Consider the following 19,768-nt stretch of genomic DNA (forward strand, 5'->3'; position numbering starts at 1 on the left):
ACACAGACAGATGTATTTAGATAACTTGTACCTTACATTTGCAGCTCCTCTCTATCGCACACTGTGCCCTGTCACCGTGCCACGGTGCTCTCTACAGGGCCAGAATAACAGATAGGTTGAGTCTACAGAGTGGCCTTCAAGTGTGTGTCAAGACATGTAATCTAATGTGTGTCCTATAAGTATCTCTGAGTTTCTGTTCAATGTATGTAAGCCTGTGTATGCATCCGTGAATATACAAGAGTGCATCTCTTGGCCAAGATCTACAGTATGTCAAATACATCATATCAGACGACTTCTTCTGACTCCTGGCTCCATCATTTCATTTCAACTGGTTTCCTTCAAGTGGTTCACTGTTTACCTTTTGGCTGTGGAATTTCATTCTCTATCAGTTTGAATAATAGAAATTAATTGGTTCCCATTCCCAAACCCCATGTGCCGTAACACCGACCACAGATAATGCCACTCTAGGCGATCAAAGCTTTCTATGTGTCTAAAGAGAGTATGGCATATGGGGCTGGGCAATTAGGAGATGCATCAATAATATGTAAAGTCTGTGGATATTATCCGACGATAAACCAGGATCCCTGTTGTGGGTTAGATCAGTGTAAAAAAAACAACTAACCTAAATAATGAAAAGAAGAAGAAAAAAAAAAAGATTACCCAATATCAGTCACGGTCCTCACTTCCCAAAGTAAGTCTATTAAAATCTTTAAGTAATTTTTTTGCTGCAATTGCTACATGAGCTATCGTATAAATGTGGTGAACACAATGTTAATTTGCTTTGGATGGTTCACTTTGCAAAGTATTTACATCCATGTGTTGACACATAAAGCCTTGTCTCAAATATTGCACAGGCATCAAATTATCTCATATCTGCCTCCAAGCCCTCTTATATTTCTGTCATCTCTGTATGTGTGCGGTTTAAAACCTCACCAGTGCACATATGCTGCACATAGTGGTTGCCATGTATCGGTTGCTCTAGCGTCAGGTTTATTTGCAATCTCAGTACAGGGCTTCAAGTTATGAAACAATGATGACAATGATGACAATAATGACAATGATGAAACCAAGATCACAGCCTTCTTTCACATCACACACAACTATTTCAGGGGAATAACTAATATTTTGACCTAGTTCACAAAACAATTGATGGGAAAATTGGTAATTGTAAACCCGTATAATGCCCCTCCTCACCTTTGCCCTCCAATTTAAGTGCGGTTTTGCAGTTTACAAAATTTCATTTGCATCCTTGCATGCAGAGGTTTTGGTATGAAGCATCTTCTAAAACTCCTTAAATCTACCACAGTCAAATCGGCAGACATCTTTCCACATCAAAACTGATGTGAGGCCATATGATTTAATTTGTTTCCACTAATTAGTCACCATTCAGTTTTGTTTGAGTATCTTGTGGTTTAGCCATGAATCACTGAAGGAAGATATCTCATTGTCACCTAGCCAAGAGAGACAGACAGTTTTTACCCACTTGAAAATAACATTTTCATTTGGCCAGACCATCAAATAGTCCAGGAGGGCCAGCCTGTCTGTGATAAAAGATTCAGCTCTTCTTGTGAGCAACCTCCTGAAATGTAAAAATGAAATGAAGTTGAATAATAAAATATAATCTCCTAGTTCGGATTTGTTGTGAATGTTGTTTCAGTTTCCGCAAAAACCAATAGACATAGAGGCAGAGAGTAGAGGCAGAGACTAGAGACCCTATGTTCACACAGGAAGGAAATGCAGATAGAGACAAACGTGTTATGCCGCATTTGAGGTCTGCAATGTCCCCTTATCTGTGACCAGCCTGCATGCACGTCTTCACACTCCACAGACTGCAAAGAGCAAAGCAATGAGGGCGTTACATAAGAAAGCAGAACAACACTTGCAACATGGTCTCTAAACATACAAGGGAAGGGACTGCACACATTCTTTTCCAGCATGCCCTGAATCAAATTCACACCTGTGCAATCACAGTCTTCTAATACGGGCCGCTCAGCAGCTCCACCATGCAGGGTCGTTGAGGGTTAGGAGTCTTGCTCAAGGGCTCCTCAGTAGTAACCCACATTTCCCCAGCAGTTTGGGGACTCAAACAGGCAACCTTCAAGTCACAAGCCCGGGCTCCTCCTCTGAGGCTACTGCAGTGCCCCACTGGAATATATCAAAATCAACACTATTGGGGCTACATTACGCTAGAGATGTATACCGTATTTTCTTTGCTGTCAGGAGGAAAGACATTGTGTTGGTGTTCACACCTTCACCTGCACACTTTCCAGTGGTCATGACAAATAGCTGATGTGGGTGAAATGTTTCCAGATGTAAATGAGAAAGACGCTGAACTGTTTCAAGAAAGATCAACTTCTTCTTAGACAAAATTACCTCTTTATTTACCTTAAAACATCAGAGATATGACAAACAATTCACTCTTCATAACCATACATTCAGACCTGACATGATCAGTGTCAAATCACAATATAAATACTTAAAATAAATCCTACTAAACCAGCACCTTAGTGTTAACTGCAATTCCTCCCAGCATCCATAATGTACAAGGAACATCTAATTGAATTACCGTATACAATCTAAAGTTGAAAATAAACAGAATATACAATATGTTTTTTTATTGGATTTTACCATTGGTATTACCATTGCTACTGCAGCTATTAGTCATAGCTCATAGGAATCACTTGGGTAGAATGATGACAAAGATTAGATTGTGACATTTGATATTCTCTCACTGTTAAATTTGACTGAGACACTGTCATCCCGAACTCTTAGATCTTGTAGAGACCAAAGAAGTTGGCGTGATGTTGATGGCTAAGATATATGGGGTGCGATACATTCACAAATACTCTGTCGCGTGCCTGCAGCTGCAGAGCAGAGCCAAGGTAACTATCTGATGTCCAGGAAGAACTCTGCTTCTGGCTGCAGAAACCAACTCTGTGGCCCTCCATCAGGGTCAGAAGTAAAGGATGCCCTGCTCTCCTCACAAACACAGAGTGGACAAATGAGTCTGTTTGGGAGCAGTCGCCCTGGCCCAAGAGCAGCTCCACTCGCGAGTAAATGTGGTAGAGTCCAGTGTCATTGACCTGTAGACCGCCATCTTCAACCCGGTAAACCACGCCTCCTGCTGTGAACGCCCGGCCCGCATGTGGCTGCCATCGCAAGGTCTTATGGGATGTGCGAGATCCTATGTCACTCCGCCCTGCAAGAGGAGGGAAAAGATGTAACATATTTTAGTCCTAGAGAAGAGAAGCATAAAGTCAGAGACATACTCTAGAGACGGCTCAACTCCAGTCCAATTCCTGTATCTGTGTCATGAGGGTTTCACCACTGCCACGCCTCCTTAGGAGACTAGCAGCAGGTCTTGAGTCTATTGCAGTCAACGTGACTGATCACAGATAATGACAGATTCTTTCACCCCATATCCCATTATCCACTAAAATGGCATTTTTCAGACAGACAAATTGGGAGAAAATTAACGTTGTTTGAGACCTGTCTCTGTCTCAGCAACACACTCTCGTGAGATTTGGCAACAGGAGCTGAGGTAGAGATGAGCTAAAGCTACATGTGAAGTTTGCAGATGTAGCTAGATCTGTGGTTGGATTTTTTTTCAGTGGATATCTTAGTTACAACTAGATTGAGCTAATAATGGGCATTTTTGTGTTTATAATGTAGGTATGTGTGGTGTTGATTCAGTTTTGGGAACTCACAATCTCTAGCTCAAGTTAACTTGCTAGGTCAGCACAATATTGGCACAGCCCGGAATGAGGAATCTCTGTATTATCTCTGATAAAGTGGCATAGTCATAGAGTAGAATACTTGAAATATTGATGCTTACCTATGACGTGTGCTGCAGGTCTACTGTCTGTCTTTCCTCCGTTCAACTCAGGTTGATAGAGACCTACAACAGCCATTAGATTACAATCACATGACCTATTTTCCCCCCTTTATTTAGCAACATATTTCCCTTTGATGGGAAAAAATATCTTGCAAGGTGAGAGAGGTGTAGAGTGCTGGAGGCTTACCAACTAGCTTCTCAGGTGTGTGAAACTCTTTCTCTGTATCAACCTCCTGTCAGATGAAACAGAGAGAGAAATATCAAGACCACATCACATGTACTATGTGCTTCTGTCTTCTAGAAATTGTCTCTGAATGTGAGTTACAGAAAGGATATCCTGCCTCACTGGACTGACCACAACTGAAATGATTGCATCCCTGGGTTACATGTTTTAAATGTCACAGCAGTGATGAAGCACATGACTTGTTCTAGATGAAGAAAATTATTTTAAAAGGAGTTAATGGGTTAAGTTTGAGGTTTTTAATAATTTGAATAATTTTCCAGAGCGCTTTTGTTCCATTCTGCCCACCTTACACCTATCTCCCCCTCTTGTGGTAATGGTGACAGAAATCATACATAATCAATTATGTTTTTTTGCAGTTTGACTCCCATTCAAAACTCCTTTAAAAGTATATTTAACAATTCTGCAAGAAGAAAGAAAAGGGTAATGTTTTACACAAAGGCATGTCATTGATATCTATTGCCAACTATTGCCTACCTCTTATCTTTCACTCTGATGATCTAATATACCATAAAGCTCTGTGCCCATCCTCCTATTCCTAAATCCCAAACTACTACCCTCACATAGGAAATCATCATTCATCTGTTCATTTCAGTAAAAGCTCTTTGCATCTTCTAGCATTTCTCATGCCACCACTCATCCCATATCCCAACCAGTAGCTCCTTACCTGTTTCATCTCAGCCAGCTCTCTCTGTATCTTGTACATCTGATAGGCTCCGAGCCCCAGGGCCGCGAACATGAGCAGCAGCAGCATCAGCAGAACCAGCAACAGGCCAGGACTGACCCCCATGCAGCCCCGGCTCTTCCCACGGCTCCTCGCCCTCTCCTGGGCCGGGGGAAAGGCCCAGCATGGGACCAGACTGGGGGGCTGGGCGGAGTGCTGGGGACCTCCACTGTTGTCCACAAGAAAAACCTGTGGGAATGGATAGCTCTGGTCGCAGCTCATGGTGCAGGTCACAGTCAGAGAGACAGACAGGGAGGGAGTGTCGCCTCTGCATGCAAGAGATGTGTCTTTGTCTGATCACCTCTGCTTTCAAGACACTCAGGAACCCACAATTTCCACCCACACATGAGGCAGGTCCACGTTAATTCTCACGCATGCGCGCATGCACTCGCGCACACACACACGCACACGCACACACACACACACACACACACACACACACACACACACACACACACACACACACACACACACACACACACACACACAGTTGTATGTGATGTAATTACTAAAGCACCTTTGTCTTTCTTTGCCTGGGACAGAAAATGGTAACAAAGTCATAAAGAAAGGAAGTTGGAGGATTCTGCTGACCCCCACCTCACTAACCACACAGCCTCAAGACAATCAGAATGACATCAGAGAGACGACAGAAGAATCATAAAGAATCTTTTCACAAATTCCATTGAAGGAAAGACTGAGTAACTATGAACTCAATTATCTAAGAAACATGTGCAATGTCTTGCGTTTTCTGTCTTGTGAGCAAATTAACACACTTTTTTATTTTACATTCAATGTTCCCACACTTTTTCACAGACAAAATTCCAAAACTTTTCCAATTACTTTTCAACGACCCAGAATATAATTTTCATGACCATTCATGACCATCAAGTACATGAAATGTACATTGTAGCACCATGCCCTTCACCCCAATATACTATTCACCAGCATACACATACTAGTATTAAGCAATGACTTTAGACTTTAGTGTCTGTCTCTCTGAGCACATTTATCTCCCCAGCCGTGTTGCTCTGATCGCCTCCAAACTTTGCCAAAACACTTTTCAGGGGTCTGGAATGAAGCTGGTAACCTGACGCTGCCAGATGGACGGTATAGCTCCACATAGGTTTCACTCAAATGAAATGTGAGTTCACGTGACGGGCGGTTTACCAGGCTATGAAGCTGGTGCACAAAAGGAAAAAGAAAAAGAAAAGAAGAAATCTGCCCATGGGGGGCACTACAGCGAAGTTTTATGTTTTAGTTAGGCCTTCACACTCACAAAGCCATTGTGACATCATCAGCATCGCTTCTCTGCTTCCCACTAATGATGTCACCGATTATGTCGAGCAGAGATGGGAAGTAACTAAGTACAAATACCGGTACTTTGTTACTGTACTTACGTAGGAGTTTCAGGTATCTGTACTTTACTGAGTACTTATTTTTCTGACAACTTTTACTTTTACTCCCTACATTTTAGCAGATATATCTGTACTTTCTACTCCTTGCATTTTCAAAACAGGCTAGTTACTTTAGTTTTAATGCAGGACAGACAAAAACGATCTAACGTTGGTTTGTCTGTCTCTCTCTTGTCCCACATCCAAAACAATATTATGTCATAAATAAATCACTGATGTCACGGATAACTCAAGCGTAGTGATGTCATCAGACAGTGAGTTATATCATCAGTGATGTTATTTTCATACTTGTGATGTCATCAGTGAGTGATGTCCTCATTGATGCCACTCAAGCAATTGTGATGTCATCAGTCATAAATGTTATGCTACAATGTCATGATGTCATGTTGTCATAATGTCATAATGTTATGATGTCATTCCCCTTACAGAAGTAGTAGTATAGCCAGTAGTATGTCCGGCGGTGTTAAAATGATATTCCTGCGTGAAAGAACTGTTTAAAAACTGAATTGAGGAGAGGCGGCCCAGTGCCGACAGGAACATTAGGGGTTTTTCTTCCCAGGTGCGCTGGAATTGTTCACTGTGCCGCCGTATCCGTGTGACTGCAATGTTGTTTGCTCGCTGCATGCAAGTGGTGCACTGTGATAGTAATATCAAACACACTGCTGTAAATTCGGCACACAACGGTTTTAACCACTTGGTACCTCACACTGGGCATGGTAACTTTATGTAACGTTATCGCTGAGCCATTGGCAATGCAGACGAGGAGCAAATGGGGCTAGGGAACCCTGTAGGCTACATTGCTGGGGGATTTTCTCTCGAATTCACCTGTAGATGAGATTCTTCCATTATTGCCTAGATTGTTACTGACTGGTCTTTCAGGGGTGTTGCTGTTGTCTTCCAAATAAATTAATCTTGTTTTGAATCTGACTTATCTTTTGCATTTTAAACCATTCAGAAATCAATGAGTGATGTGTTGCGTGCGCATTAACAAGCACACCCACTCAAAGACAGAGAGAGAGAGAGAGAGAGAGAGAGAGGACTAACCCCAACCAATATCTCAGAACTGGCTTAGACTTACAGGAAAGCTGAACACTCAGCACTCCCATCCGCACTCAAATGAATAGTTTATACCACGGTGGTCTCTCTGCCATCGTTTTTTTTTTGGTGTGTCTCCATGGATACTGTGCAATCACATACCTCACTGTGGTTGCAGCAGTTTCCATGTAACAGCTGTAGCGCCCCGTTGGTTGGAGGGGTTGACCAAGAATGTGAAGTTTGCAGGCTTTGGTGGTTTTTTTACCATTCCATGTAAAGGGCATCACTCTAACCTCATAGATGGGAGCTTGCTAGTGCAATTACTAATCAGCCTGGCTTTGGGACAGGGGTTGCTTCTCTGCAGTGCTGCCTCCCTCACACCAGAATGACACCTTCCGTACGTTGAATAAATATGTATCACTATTATGTAAAAGTGTCTGCTAAAACACACATTATTCACACACAGTTAACACTACAAAAACACACTCGTTCGTTGATTGTGCATCCACAATATGCCAGAATGACATTAAAATGTCCCTTCCATGCAATATTTGGTCATTTCTATTAGGGGTGGGAGAAAAAATCGATTCACCTAAGTATCGCGATTTTTAATGTCACGATTTTTTGGATCGATCTTTTATTCCAGAATCGATAATCGCAAATTAAAAAAAAAAAAAATTTTTTTTTTTTTTTTTTTGGTGCTTGCAGTCAGGCCACTCACTGAACAGCAGGCTAGGCGCCGCCTACTGGTTTACTAGTGGTTTTATTACTTTATTAGTTAGTCTGAAGTAATAATTACACTTCAGGGTTAAAGTGGGTGCATCTCATTGTAAAATTGGACTTCAAACGGCCCAAATCTGGCTTCAAACGGCCCAAATTTCACGCGCGTTGGCCCATATCGGCCTGGCCTGCTTGGTATCTAATGCCCGGCCTGAATTATGATCCCAGTCCGCCCCTGTTTTTAACTATATCGCCCAGCCCTACTCATGATATATAATATACAGTCTCTAGTGTATGATTCAACTTTTCCCATGTTCTAATCTAGTGTAAAAAAGCAAACAAACTGAAAAAATAAAAGAAAAAAATAAACAAAAATCGCAATAAATCGTAATATCGAATCGCAATAATCGTAGAATCGCAATAATCGTGAATCGCAATATATATCGAATCGGCACCAAAGTATCGTGATAGTATCGAATCGGGAGATAAGTGAATCGGCACAGCCCTAATTTCTATGCAAAGGGAACGCTATTAACGATGTACAGAAGATCATCTGATGTAGCCCAGTAGTGTTGTGCGCACTGTAATGCAAAGCAAAACTTGATCCTGAAATAGAAAACCCAACTGACGGTCTCAGGTGTGAGTTTCTTTCTCCAGGACCCTGTAAAGAGCAAAGAAAGGAAGCCCCACCTTGTACTTGAGGTCAAACTGAAGCGTTTAGACTGCATCAGGTGCCTGTGCTCTATGAGCTGATGTGCCGGGCCCGTTTCCCCGAAGCACAGTGGGGTGGCGGGTGGGAGGGATTTGGGGTCTAACCAGGCCGTGTTCAGCGCTGCTGCTCTAGTTAGCTTTACTAGGCAAGACGTGTGAAAATGAACTGACTCAGCAGGTATCTTGTCCGTTGCTCTCTCATTCTCACACAGCATGACTCTTTTCTTTTGCACAGTGGAGCTACTTGTGGTAATGATGACTAAAAGCACAGCAGAAATGATGCATGAAAATGACAAGGAAATTCTCAAGCCTAAATAGCCAAATGTAGTCATCAAACAGCTCATCTCTTTTTGAATACATATCCTTTGCTCTGTTTTGTCAGTGCTCTAGTTGCTGTAGTAGTAGTTTCACAAGTTAAGACTGTGTGAGATTATTTCATTGCCATTCAGAGTTAAGAAACGTATGCATGAAGGCAAGGGATCAAGAGTTTCCACAAAATAATTTATTCTAATGCAAAATGTAGAAGATGGTGAACCTGCTATACATCTACTATGATATGACAATCTGCAAATGTCACGTGTCAGAATCCTCATCAGAAGAGGAATAACAGCCTAGTCCCAGGACATGAACTGTCCTCTCTTCCATTGTCCCAGTGTTGGAGGATTCCCCAGGTATCCTCTCTATTGTTCCAAACCCTGGCTGATGTTCTTGGACTGTGTCCTTGTGTCCAGTAACAGATCCCACCACTGCCTTGTCCTCTCCAACCCCTGCATGGTCTTTACTCTGAGTGGGAAAATGTTGTCCCAGAGGAGAATGAGAGAGGTTTGGCAGGCCCGACTGCAGCACCCTGGCCAGGCTCTGTGTCTGGGAGGTGGTGCCTGCCTGAGCTGATGGTCCTCTGAAGCCAGCAGTGGCCACCGCCAACCGTGTGCGGTCAAACGAGAGGGGCTGGTCCTGCTCTGCACAGGCTGGCTCTAAAGACCCTAAAATGGGCTTGGTGGGAACACAGGTTCTGGGCTTGGTCTCCGATTGGCTGAGATGTCCCGGTCTCTCGCTGGCTGCGGGTTTACTACTTCCTGTCCATTTGCTGGTCAATCCGTTGTCAGCTCCACTCACTGGTCCACTAGTGTCATGTGACTCACAGCTCCATTGTTTTTTAACTGTAAGAGTAAGCGCACGGGGAGAGATGAACAATCAGAGGACAGAGAGAGGATTCAGAACCTCTCTAAAAGCTGCTGGCCGTTCTAAAGCAGTATGTTGACCAAAAATATCCGAACCGTTCGGTACGCCACCCACGGGTCAGTACGTGCATGCATGCGTCAGTTTTGTAAATGAACTGCATTTATATATGGACTCCCCATGTTGGTCCGATCTCCCTGGAGAGTATCAAACTGTGTTGTGAGAATTACATGTCAATTTACGATGACAGTTTCCGTTTCAGGCTCTTGTCATATTGTCTACAATGCTGCTGCGCTTCTGGTTTGTGAATCACAAAATGACAGACATGACATGAAACACATATTGGTGCATTAGAGATCGATTTGGAATATACATTGACCAACTTTTGATTTTGTGGCTTCTGTGCTGATATTGTGGCAGTGCGCCACAGAAGAGGCCGCCGTCACTCTGAAATCTCACTGACAGCAGGAAGAGAGGAGACTTGGTAGGACCAAAACATTTACTCTTCCGGCAGCTTTTAAGCAATTGCTGAATGTGAGTTCAAAAGGCACAGAGCAATGACCCAAAACCTTGTGATGTGAGGGTCAGATAAAACCTTGGAGGTAATGATGTGAGGGTCAGATAAAACCTTGGAGGTAATGATGTGAGGGTCACATGGGTTACGGATTGACCAGTAAATCACTACGTGGAGGTGTTTATTACAAAAGATTTGTAGCCCACCGCTATTCAGTAGTGGAAGATTTCAGCACATGATTTAAGTTGCGTTTTATGTTGATGCCCTGCAGTAAAGCCACTGGAGGATGCATTTTATGTTGCAATTCATGTTGACTTACGTAGCCTACTACAATGCAGGGATATTTGATGTTATATTAACAAACAGGAGTATTTACTTTTGAAAGTCTGTTGATTTAGTTATACTGGACTAATTTTTAGTGAAGAAAGTTTTCATTCAGGTAAATTTAAGATTTTTATAAATATATAGATTGTGGAAATTAGACTGTATTTCCCCTCCTCAGGGCACCGGATAGGCCTCCTGAACCAAACCAAAACTGTGACCCCAAAAGCATCATATGAACCAAACCGCGAGTTTTCTGAACTGTTACACCTCTCCTCATCACTCTGAATCGCTAATTAAAACATAATTATACGTGGCAAGGCAAGCATCATTGCCAGTTCTTCATAGCTTTTAGATTATTACAAATTAAGTAATGAAGAACATTTTAATGATCTTACCGGCGCTTGGACAGTCCTGTGTGTCCGTTCTCCTTTTTGAGTATGCTCGGGGAGTCCATGGCTTATGTTTACAGGAGGGGTCGAGACCTCGTAGTTTGGTGATGAAGCGTTTGTACTCTTTTTCTAAAGCTTCAATGCACAACTGAAACTCTGCTATCTTCCTCTCTGGATAGTGAGAAAGTTGGGACTGCTGAGGGGCAACAAACAAAAATACATATCATTATTAAAAAAAAATGCTAAAAGCTGCTCAAGTCTGTACTCATTGACTGGTACTCAACATTTGTAGGATTTGCTTCTCTCTCTTTGACAAGCACACATCCTGTGGTGTAACGGTGATGTGCTACAATAATGTACTCTACTCTGTGCCTTGTGTGTTCCTTTTGCAGAACTTTATAGAATTGTGCTGTAGATTTAACTTGTATATTTTAGTCTATTGTCTTGTTGTGATGTTTCCAAGGGACTACAGATGTGAATTAGCTTCCAGCTATAATCTGGTATCGTGCATCAAATGGCGACATTTATGTTTGAACCGTACACTGTCCCTTTCAAATAAACACATTAAATAAATGATATGCCATGCAGTGTTTATATAGTTTCCTCATCACACATTAGAAACACCTACCTGTAAGTAATACTCGATTTCACTCTTGATGCTGGGGATCCACTTTTTCACAGAGGAAGCAGAATTAAGAGTAGACTGGAAGAAAAGGAACAGGTATGAAAGTGTGATGTGAAACATGAGATGTGTGAACAGATAACATTGTTACAAGTTGCTTTTCAATTACCAGTTTGGGTCTGCGCTCATGCACATCTTTAATTCGTCCTTCTGTAAAGGAGATATGAAAGCAAATTTTAGAATAACTTCCTGTAGTGTCGATGATGAAGACATTGTAGCTAAAAGTAATACTGTAATATCCAGCTGTTACAGAGTAATTTTGTGTGCGTTTTTTAGTTGGCGCTGGAGCTAAACGGGCTAACGTTAGCTAGCTAGTAGTTAGCCTATGTGCAGTGCCATTGCTACCAGAAGCTAACTAGGCGTATTCATTAACGCTACATGTCAATAAATGCTATGGCTGCTACTACTTGCCGTCTCTTTCTTTCTGAAGCCACAGCCTGTTCAATTTCCCTTGTTGTTTCTCCTCGTTCCTCGCCATTTCAGGGTAACGTTAGCCAGGCCAGAACCATGGCCAGAACAGACAACAACAAAGTCACATGACACACATCACATGGGAAGTGGTCGTCATAGAAACGAGAGCGACAGCACTGGTTGACAGAGGTACTGTAGTAATTGATAGTGACATTTAGAAAAAGAACAGAAGGACAATGAAGGGGAAACTGAAGCCAGTGGGAAATGTATATATATATATATATAATTTTGTCCAGAATATCATGATGACTAACTGTATTGTATGTAGTGATAACAGTGGAGCTATGATCAAAAGTCATTCTTCTACATTCTCGAACTGTGGTAACTTAAATGAAATAATGTTGAAGTTTAACAATTCATCAATTTGCTGCCGGGACCCTCTGGACCTGAAACCCCATTTAAAGGACCCCTGGTGGTCCCCGGAGTAGATTACTCACATCTTGATACTGGGCTTTGACCTAGTTCTGAAGCAAACATAATGCACTCTCAAATTTTAGGAAATGCATGTCTGGAATTATGCAAAAAAAACAACAACCAAACTGATGGCTCCACCTTGTGGTAGGCTGGGGGAGCATGGGTGCAAGTCTACCCCTCAATAGCCCGAGTAGAGTTAAAAGAAAAATCTCTCTCCTCCACCTAGATGCATAGAGCCCAGAGAACACCCTTCTCACTCTAGAAATCACAAATTGAAGTGTATAGACATAGCAGGTTGAAGCAAAGTGGGTAGCCTTCAACAAAAAATAAATTACAACACTTGATCACAAAAAGACTCCCGACATGCACTTAACATAACAAATTCATTATATCTAACCGTAAGATTATCAGAGGGTTATCTTCTCCTCAGTTACTAAAAAACATAATATTGGAAATGAAAAATTTGTAAATCAAAGACTTTTGGGAATTGGGAATGAAAGTGGCTTTGATGTCAATATATGCTCCATTTTCTTTTTGCGGTTACCCGGCCTACTACTTACTTGACTTTTAAAATAGAAAACCAATCCTTGCAACAACCAACCTTCGTACTCTCTTCAATGTCCAATAAACAAACATTTGACTTATTTTTTTACTTTCTGGATTCATTTTCTGTTTAATGTGATTAAGAATTCATACAACTTGATGCATTTAGCTAACCTTGCGAGACAGCTGGTTTTGCACAAGTTAATGAGATCACCATCACACAACAAATCTGGCAACATCAGGTCACAGCATATGATTATTTCAAAGTCAGTGATGTGATGTCACCGATGAGAGTCTCACATTGATCTGATTTCCAGAATGTCTGGACAGATATCAGATGTAAGAGCAATATATCTCAACAATATATATCCATATCGATACTCAATACTCATCCTTTCCATTTTCAGTTTGTCATTTGTCCTCTTCTTCCCCTACTTGATGAGAAACATCTTTCTCTTGAGTAAGGTTGCAATTTTCTCATGCCCTGGCGTGTGTCCGCTCTCTGCCACCTGCAACGGGGTCTTCCCCACATTATTTGTGGCCTGCAGGTTTGCCTTCTTCTCCTGTCCCACCTGTGCAGCCTGGCCCCAGCTCACAAGCCTCCTCGCCACTTCCTGGTGTCCCCCCCTGGCAGCAGAGTGCAGTGGGGTGTCTTTACTGTTATCTACTGCATTGATCTTTGTTCCAGTTTCCAGGAGCAGCTCCACCACGCCATCATGCCCCCTCTCAGCCGCGGCGTGCAGAGCAGTCTTCCTCCACACATTTCTCTCCTCTATCCCCTTGTTCTTGAGTGAACGTAGCAGAGCTGTGACCACGCTAGCATGCCCGCTAGCTGCTGCGTAATGGAGCGGCGTGGAGCCATCCATGTCTTTAGCTCGTCCCTTGGCCTTGTGGGACAATAGTGAGGTCACAGTGTCTACATGTCCCTCCGTAGCAGCCAGGTGGAGAGCAGTTTTCTTCTCATTGTCAGCGGTGTTAGGGTCGGACCCAGCTGAGAGCAACAAGTCCACCACAGGGTTTTCTGTCTGGGTGGAGGCGGCCCAGTGCAAGGCCGTCTTTCCCAGTTTGTCCCTGGCTCTGGGGTCCGCCTTGCCCCGAAGAAGCTGGACTACTGTCTCTGGATTGCCCCGCTGACTGGCTATATGTAGAGGGGTCAGGCCATCCAGGGCAACTGCATTTGCCTGAGGGAGTGACACACAACTCGCACAGTCTTCAACGTAAAGATCTACAAAATGGCCACCAATCACTAATTGCTTTGACATTTTTGTTATATTTATTTCAGTATCTCTGAATTTACCTGTGCCCCAGCTCGTAACAACAGACCAACTAAGGCTGACTGGCTGTTTTGAGCAGCCAGGTGTAGAGGGGTTTCGGCTTTAGGTCCGGTAGTGTTGGGATCTAACCCCTTCTCCAACAGGGTCTGTAATATGGGCGCACTGCCGCCGTGGACGGCCAGGTGTAAGGCTGAGGAGAGGTTGGGTAAAGCAGCATCTAGTCTGGCTTGTTTCACTGCTAGAGCTCTGAGATAATAAAAAAAAAGAAAAAGAAAAAAAGAAAGTTATGATTTACTCAAATGTCTAATGATTGGTTCATGATTTTAAATAACAAAAAATAAAAACTCTACTATGAAATATGTAAAATCACTGACTCTCCTTGGCTCTCAGATTCTCTGAATATTTTCAGCAGCAAGTCTGGGATGTGTAGAAGTATATTTTATAGACATCCAGTCCTTGTCGGAGGTCAGAGGACATTTACCTGAACACGTCTGTGTGCCCCAGCTCAGCGGACAGCAGTAGGGGAGTGTAGCCCTGTTTGTCGTTCATGTTCACATCAGCTCCACTGTCTAACAGAGCAGCTGCCACTCCAGCTTGGTTGTTTCTCACAGCTAAGAAGAGAGCGGAGCCCAGAGCCTCTGCACCGAGGGATTCTCTGGCATGAGCTGAGGCTTACAGAAATATGAGAATGAAAACATGGATATTCACAATGTCATGCTACAATGAACAACAAAACAAAAGTATATGATATATGATATGATATGATATCACTAGATACTGGATTGTATTTGTGTTCAGTAAGTTATTAGACTCACCAAGCAGCACACGGAGAATTGATCCATGATTAAGTCTAATAGCTTCATTAATAACACCATGGTCAACTTTAGCCCCTGCTTTTAGAAGGACACTCACAGTTCTCTCATTGTTTTCGATTACTGCATAGAACAACGGCGTTTGTTTGTGGTGATTTGTAGCATCAACAGCCGCCCCAGTCTGCAGCAGCAACTCAGCCAGCCTCCAGTTGTCTTCCTTGGCTGCAAAGTGGAGGAATGAGTCCTGTGTTTGGCTCTTGGAGTGCCTGCTTTCATCCTCCACGAGGGTTTTCACTGAATCCAGGTGCTGGTTCTTTGCTGCCAGGTGGATGGGAGTCCTGGCCTGCGTATCCACAGTGTAGATGGGGGCCCCGGCCTTCAGGAGGGCTGCGACCACCTCAGTGTGCCCACTGCTGGCTGCTTTGTGGAGAGCTGTGTGGCCCTGGCCATCCTGCAGGTCCAGCCTGGCCCCTCTGAGGAGCAGGAGCTCAATGGCTGACAGGCGGCCATGCTCAGCAGCTAAATGTAACAGCGTCTCATTGGAAGAATTGACAGCGTTGGTGTCAGTATCTTTTAACAGCTTCTCCAGGAGTGAAAGCTCCCCTCCTGAAGCAATGATAGCGAACAGGTTTTCTGGTTTATTGTGAGCTTGTTTACGCACCTTTGCTGTTACCACTGGGACTGTGCATCTGTCTTCCTTTTGAGTCTTAGTTCTCTCGCACTCTTTGATGGCAAACAAAGTCTTCTGAGTGACAGTTTGAGCAGTGCTTTTACCCATTCCCTCCTCATCCTTCTCCAGCAAGTATCCAATCAACTGCCTCCTTGTGTCTCGAATGCTTTCATTCGCTCCCGCCACATACGCCTTGATTCGCTGATACAGCTCTGGTTCTGCCAGCATGAGACAGGGATGGAAGAATTTGCGACAAGCCCTTTCACCTCTGGCCACCAGGAGGTCCAGCACCCTGGAGTTCTGCTCCCCTCGCATGCTGATGCTCAGGACGATGGACCTCTTGGCCGCTGTCATGACCCCCTCCTTGACGAGAAGATCCAGGAGATCCTCTGTGTGTGAGATACCATAGACCAGATCCCTCCTCTTCACCCTGATCACATCTATGGCATAGGGATTGTTATAGCTCGATGCTGCTTGAGCATTTTGAAAACCCTTGAATAGATTGGTCATTTTAACTATTTTGAAATAAGAAATTAAAGGTATTCATCAATCATATATCCCTTCACACTCAGTAACTAGTGGGTCTCGCTGTGTGTGTAGGCTACCTCATTTCATTGCTAAGTGAAATATCTCACCCTGGCAACCAGATAAACAGAGAAGGCAGATCCAGCCTTCATCTGTCCTTTGTAAGCCATGTGACCAACTGACATTGTTGTTATTAGATGTGGCATTGTAGACTGCATGGTAGGTATGAATATGACAGTTGTTCATTATTGTTATTGCAGTTACTTTCTGACCTGAGCCTGATGTTGAATTCCTCTTTTATATATAAAAAAATTTAAATTGTATGTGAAAAAAATATCTGCATATCTCAAACTGAATCATATCAAATCACAGTAGCCTATCAAAAGACAAGAATATATATTAGCCTAAATCGTCTTGTGTCACAGCTTAATTTACTCTCTTGAAATCATGTAGGAGCAACAAGGTTCTTGGCACAAAGAAAAAGTGTCCAATGTAGGCTATCAATGGTTAATTTTGGTGCCCCTAAAGAAAATCCTACTTGGTCGTGTTGGCGATTTTCTGGTGTCTTCTGTAGGCCTACACAAGCATATTTTCAAAGGTAATTCGTGTCAAGTGCAGTAGGGCAAGTAGGCTACCAAAGTTTAGGCTACCAGTCTTGACACCATCAGCGCTTTCTACATGTAAAATTATTCTGTTTCTCTTTGTCACGTATCATATTGATATTGATAGCCATGTTATTTTGTCTTTTCACGTTCAAGGCATTCAAAAACGATAGGCTACATCGGCTCGGTTTCCTTTAGGCTACTGTGCGTTTGAACATCAAATACGGTTACTTTGTTACCATTGTGGCAACGCATTCAGAGATGTGTCCTGACCTGGCTATCTCTCTTTGAAGAACTTCTCGGAGCGTGCTGCTCGTCCAGGTCACTAGAGGCGATTCACTTCCCGTAAGACCCGCCCAGGCTGAGTGACGTAGATCTTCCGACTGCTCTCTCTCTCCATATATGGTAGGAAGGGACGCCACTTTCCGGAATGATATCATCTTGCCCCAGATTACAGCAGATTTATTGATTTTTACCAAATACTATTGCACTGAAATTGAAAAAGGGAATTATAGCATAACAATGACATCTCTGCTTAATTGGACCTAAACAAAAATCAGACCATCAATTATATTTTATAGCCAGCCCTAGGTCTTTCCATTCATTGTAAATAAAATAATAGCTGTTGAATTCAAGTATTTTCACCATTTGCACCTGTTTCTGAGCTAATTAAGATAAAGAAATATTGACAAACAGACTAAACAACCACATTTAGGCCTATAGGCTATAATAAAACTTTAATAGCAATTCCAAGTTTCAACAGGAGTTGTTTACAATATATTTCAGATTTAGCCTATGCTCGGTGATTCCTACAACTTACTTTGTGTTTCCCCGGGTATTCATTTGCTATTTGTCTGTAATGTGATTTATAGAATAGCTACTGTGCTTTGATGTCATCTGTCTGTTGTCTGTTTTATTTTTATTATAATCTCGCTCTCATTTAATATCAGAATTGACTTAACTTAACTTAATGAAACTTAAACTTCATGAAACTTAATGAAACTAAACTATAAATAAAAATACATACATACATACATACATACATACATACATACATACATACATACATACATACATACATACATACATACATACATACATACATGCATACATACATACATACATACATACATACATACATACATAAATACATAAATAAATACATAAATAAACCCCCGGATGAACATATTAGGCTAAAGCTTCAGTATCCACTCAGACTCAAAAATATCCAAAATGTAGTTTTCTATTTTTCTATAATACCTATGGAGTCATAGCCTTGTAAACATTAATTCTTGAATTCACAACAGGAGCTATGAGTTTATCTAAAAACAACACCTGAAAGGCGAGGCGTAAACGTGCATTACCATTTCTTGCACATTTAAAACACAGTGGAATCATACAAGATTGAGACGGCAAAAATATTGCAGTTCAGGACGTCTGTCAGGTAACTCAGACTCAGACAATGTCTCCCTCTAGTGGTTATTAGTAGAACTGCAGGAGTCTCTGGTGGCCTGTGAGTGTTCAAGGCAGTTGTAGTACCCTATCTAGACCGTCCCACCATATTCACCTGCTGTAATTTTCATCCAGTATGTTTTATTATAGGTTAGTATGTTTGCTTGGGTTAATGGGGGAATTTAAGAAGGTTTCCTTACTTTCAATATTAAACAGTCTCACCTAAAATTTGAGTAATGGGCCTATCCCCCACACATGTTGAAACTAGCACTGTTTAATTCTTTGTGTAGTGGAATGTACTGTACCACAAAATAGCTGTGGCCTATGTAAAACATTGTTATACGTCAAGACAGACTTTCTTACAAAGGATGTCTTAGTTTTAACATATCTGTGTCTTCTTTGGGACAACACATACTTCTGGTTACTTTTAAACACAATTATGTTCATAACAATACATTTTAAAATGTTTTGTTATACTATGTTGTGTTGAAAAGTGACACTTCCCAAAGAAGGCACACCGCAGATGTGTAACTATTTTCTATTGATTTCTAGTGTTGATTTCTATTTCTAATTTAACCCTTCTGGTGGTTTCATTTGTTTCAACATTGTTCTTCAAAGTGCTGGGGGTATCCCAGAGGAAGTAGAGTTGAACAATTCAGTGATGCAAAAGCAATGAGGCAACATGATAGCCTACAGATTATTTAATGTAGCCTTGTGTATCAGTCATTGATTGATATCTTCATTTCAGCTTTATTAATTGATTACTTCATGTTGCTGTAACACTATAGTGTGATGGGGCCATAGAGTTAAGATGTGAGGAAAAAATGAATATCTACTTTCACCATCAGTCTTCAGGTGGGTCAGTAGGGGAGTGCTGTAACATTAAGCAGAGGACAATTTGCAGTATTGGCCTAGATCAGTGAGTGGTGCTGCTGGGTCAGTCTGAAACACAATCACTTAGCCTGGATCAATACAGGCACTAATGGAATTTACCTTGAGGTACTGGCAGCTAGCAACTCTTGCAACATGTTGCAACATGTTTTATTGTGTGGGCTCCTGACACACCCCGCTGTCTTTCTGTCACATCTCACAGAACACAGAAACAACATTGCTTCATTTTATTTGCTTTATTTTCTTCTTAAATATTGATTAGTTTCTGAAGTGCTCAGAAAACAAACATAAAAAAATTATAGAGTATTCTTATTACAAAATGGTAAACATAAGTACTCCAAGTTGATC

General features: G+C 42.1%; 4 protein-coding genes across 5 annotated transcripts in view; all 4 read right to left on the reverse strand.

The window, feature by feature from the left end:
* Positions 1 to 1,744: 1,744 nt before the first annotated feature.
* On the reverse strand, positions 1,745 to 12,272 carry LOC310787132 (uncharacterized protein). 2 transcript variants are annotated; one of them, XM_083648482.1, is made up of 5 exons: positions 12,178 to 12,272; positions 11,876 to 11,916; positions 11,713 to 11,787; positions 11,091 to 11,280; positions 1,745 to 1,829 (listed from the first exon to the last, which is right to left on the reverse strand). In XM_083648482.1, exons 1-5 carry the CDS (start codon positions 12,242 to 12,244, stop codon positions 1,816 to 1,818), a joined length of 387 nt encoding a protein of 128 aa, XP_083504608.1. In that variant the 5' UTR covers positions 12,245 to 12,272; the 3' UTR covers positions 1,745 to 1,815. The 2 variants fall into 2 exon arrangements, with proteins under 2 accessions (XP_083504608.1, XP_083504607.1); XM_083648481.1 differs by lacking the exon at positions 1,745 to 1,829 and adding an exon at positions 9,219 to 9,838.
* faslg (Fas ligand (TNF superfamily, member 6)) lies at positions 2,501 to 5,035 on the reverse strand. Its single transcript, XM_083648062.1, has 4 exons — positions 4,744 to 5,035; positions 4,023 to 4,068; positions 3,836 to 3,898; positions 2,501 to 3,199 (listed from the first exon to the last, which is right to left on the reverse strand). Exons 1-4 carry the CDS (start codon positions 5,020 to 5,022, stop codon positions 2,769 to 2,771), a joined length of 819 nt encoding a protein of 272 aa, XP_083504188.1. The 5' UTR covers positions 5,023 to 5,035; the 3' UTR covers positions 2,501 to 2,768.
* A 1,353-nt stretch (positions 12,273 to 13,625) lies between the features above and the next one.
* On the reverse strand, positions 13,626 to 16,460 carry caiap (CARD- and ANK-containing Inflammasome Adaptor Protein; the record flags this gene model as incomplete). The annotated part of the gene is made up of 4 exons (XM_083647252.1): positions 13,626 to 14,375; positions 14,492 to 14,714; positions 14,950 to 15,139; positions 15,341 to 16,460. 4 exons carry the CDS (start codon positions 16,458 to 16,460, stop codon positions 13,626 to 13,628), a joined length of 2,283 nt encoding a protein of 760 aa, XP_083503378.1.
* Positions 16,461 to 19,660: 3,200 nt separating this feature from the next.
* Positions 19,661 to 19,768, reverse strand: part of jun (Jun proto-oncogene, AP-1 transcription factor subunit) — a 2,003-nt gene continuing 1,895 nt past the window's right edge. The window contains exon 1 of the mRNA XM_083647723.1: positions 19,661 to 19,768. This exon is cut by the window's right edge and continues 1,895 nt beyond it. The gene's annotated coding sequence lies outside the window, so the exon portion shown is untranslated.

This window comes from Poromitra crassiceps (assembly GCF_964638095.1).
Source record: "Poromitra crassiceps genome assembly, chromosome: 12".
NCBI lineage: Eukaryota > Metazoa > Chordata > Actinopteri > Beryciformes > Melamphaidae > Poromitra > Poromitra crassiceps.

What these genes read in the sequence shown, in the direction of transcription:
- LOC310787132 (XM_083648481.1), bottom strand. Translation starts at nt 12,244, where the DNA reads ATGGCGAGGAACGAGGAGAAACAACAAGGGAAATTGAACAGGCTGTGG. An exon ending in GCTTCAGAAAGAAAGAGACG is followed by an intron (nt 11,917 to 12,177) that starts GCAAGTAGTAGC and finishes TCTCCTTTACAG; the next exon opens with AAGGACGAATTAAAGATGTG. An exon ending in ATGAGCGCAGACCCAAACTG is followed by an intron (nt 11,788 to 11,875) that starts GTAATTGAAAAG and finishes CTTTTCTTCCAG; the next exon opens with TCTACTCTTAATTCTGCTTC.
- faslg (XM_083648062.1), bottom strand. Translation starts at nt 5,022, where the DNA reads ATGAGCTGCGACCAGAGCTATCCATTCCCACAGGTTTTTCTTGTGGAC. An exon ending in AGCTGGCTGAGATGAAACAG is followed by an intron (nt 4,069 to 4,743) that starts GTAAGGAGCTAC and finishes TTCATCTGACAG; the next exon opens with GAGGTTGATACAGAGAAAGA. An exon ending in ACCTGCAGCACACGTCATAG is followed by an intron (nt 3,200 to 3,835) that starts GTAAGCATCAAT and finishes CTCCTCTTGCAG; the next exon opens with GGCGGAGTGACATAGGATCT.